Genomic DNA, 1,791 nt, shown 5'->3' with positions numbered 1-1,791 from the left:
AGTTACCACTACTGTGCATGTGTGTCAAGGACAGAAAGGTAGATGTGGCAGTGGAAGCTGTCAAAGACGTTTGGAGAGAAAAACAAAACAAAACCCCAACTAACCAACGATTGAATTAGTCATCGACTATTTTAATAATTGATTAGTCGTCGACTAATCATGGCAGCCCTACCTGAGATCACCCTGAGCAGATGATCCATAAAATAATACCAACCTGTGCAGTTTAAATCTTGAAACTCCACACGTTGTGTCAGATACAGAACAGAAGTCCAGTTGTTTTGTTTTGTTTATTTCCCATCATGTGATGACAGAAAATCCACAGCAGATAAACTAAAGTTAGTGTCAGACCTTATTGATTGCAGTCAGGTAGAGCTGTGTGGTGTAAGTGATGTAGAACTGTAGCCTCTACAGTCCTGTCATCAGTTACATCATCACACCTGTGAGTGCAGACACACCTGAGCAGGACCAGTTTGAAACATAATGAAAATGAAGAAATGTAGAGTTTAAAACGCGTACAGAGAGAATAAATCCTGAAAATGTCCCCCTCCCCCTGTAGAAAAGTTACTTCATGTTGTGGGATCATTCAGGCTCTGCTCTGTAGTCTCGTTTAGCAGGTCGTATGTGAGCCGTCAGATCCAAACCAGGATTAAGTCCAAAAGTGGAGAAATGGGCTGACATAGGGTTTGGATTTAAACATGTTCAAAAATTGCATTTTATCAAAATATAATGAATTAATCCCTTATCAGTGGATAATTTGAATGAGCTGTCTGAAATATAATCCTMAAAAAASATTTTGAAGCWTTTTTTGAGCAGTAGCAACAAAAACCCTGATTTTGAGGAAAAACACCTTACAGTCTGAATTTTTCCCTGTGAGCTAGCACTGCTTTTGTTTCTTTCCAACTGGGAAATCTTCATATACAAATAATATTTGAGGTTTCCTCTTTATACAAACATCAAAAATGACTCYATAAATTTACATAAACTTAAGATTCAGACCAAACAGTAGCATATTATCATACTAATGAAGTCATATCTGTGGATAAACTGATGACATCAGGATGATCCAGGTATCAAAATGTAATTACTGTATTTATTCATGTATAATACTAGAAATTTAACCCTAAAATTATCCATAAATTTTGGGGGGTAGTATTGTACATAGGCAATTGATGATTAGATTTTTTTTTTTGCTTCTTAATGTAAAACAATGATGATTGTATTATACATGAATAAATACGGTAGGTCATTTTGACCTAATTTGATTTAATCCTCATTTCGATATGATGGSTCACATATATTTTATCATTACAGTTGTGAATAATTTAAATCACAATTTTAAATAAAACATTGTATGATTGCAAAATATGCAAAATACACATTTTTTCCTCTTCATTTGACCTTTAAGTGTTTGTCAGATTAAAAGCAGACATAAAATGTAAAAAACAAACTAGATATCAAAGACATGCTGCACTGGATCTGAAGCACACATTCAGACGGCGGGGACAGAGGAGAACGGGTCAGAATCCAGAACATCTGATCACTCTCACTACTGTCCTGAAAAGATCCTGCTGACATTTAAAGACYTCTCAGTTTAAACCTTTGAAGGCGACACAAACAGYTTTTACTCCCAAATCACAGAAAACAAACCGTCGTGTGTTTACTCCTCAGGTCATCAGAGGCTTACTGAAGTTCTGGCCGAAAACCTGCAGTCAAAAAGAGGTAAGACTGTGTGTGTGTGTGTGTGTGTGTGTGTGTGTGTGTGTGTGTGTGTGTGTGTGTGTGTGTGTGTGT

At 36.4% G+C, this 1,791-nt stretch overlaps 1 protein-coding gene across 1 annotated transcript in view; it reads left to right on the top strand.

Moving 5' to 3' along the window:
- Nucleotides 1-1,791, top strand: part of LOC106510757 (serine/threonine-protein phosphatase 2A 56 kDa regulatory subunit epsilon isoform) — a gene marked incomplete at its 3' end in the record, with an annotated part of 20,189 nt that overhangs the window by 17,123 nt on the left and 1,275 nt on the right. The window contains 1 exon segment of the mRNA XM_013999475.1: nucleotides 1,669-1,719. Within this exon segment, the coding sequence (XP_013854929.1) occupies nucleotides 1,669-1,719 (51 nt within the window).

Source organism: Austrofundulus limnaeus, unplaced genomic scaffold (genome assembly GCF_001266775.1).
Source record: "Austrofundulus limnaeus strain Quisiro unplaced genomic scaffold, Austrofundulus_limnaeus-1.0 Scaffold2305, whole genome shotgun sequence".
Taxonomy (NCBI): domain Eukaryota; kingdom Metazoa; phylum Chordata; class Actinopteri; order Cyprinodontiformes; family Rivulidae; genus Austrofundulus; species Austrofundulus limnaeus.
Note: the sequence above shows the minus strand (reverse complement) of the source record. Positions and strands in the feature narration are given on the sequence as shown.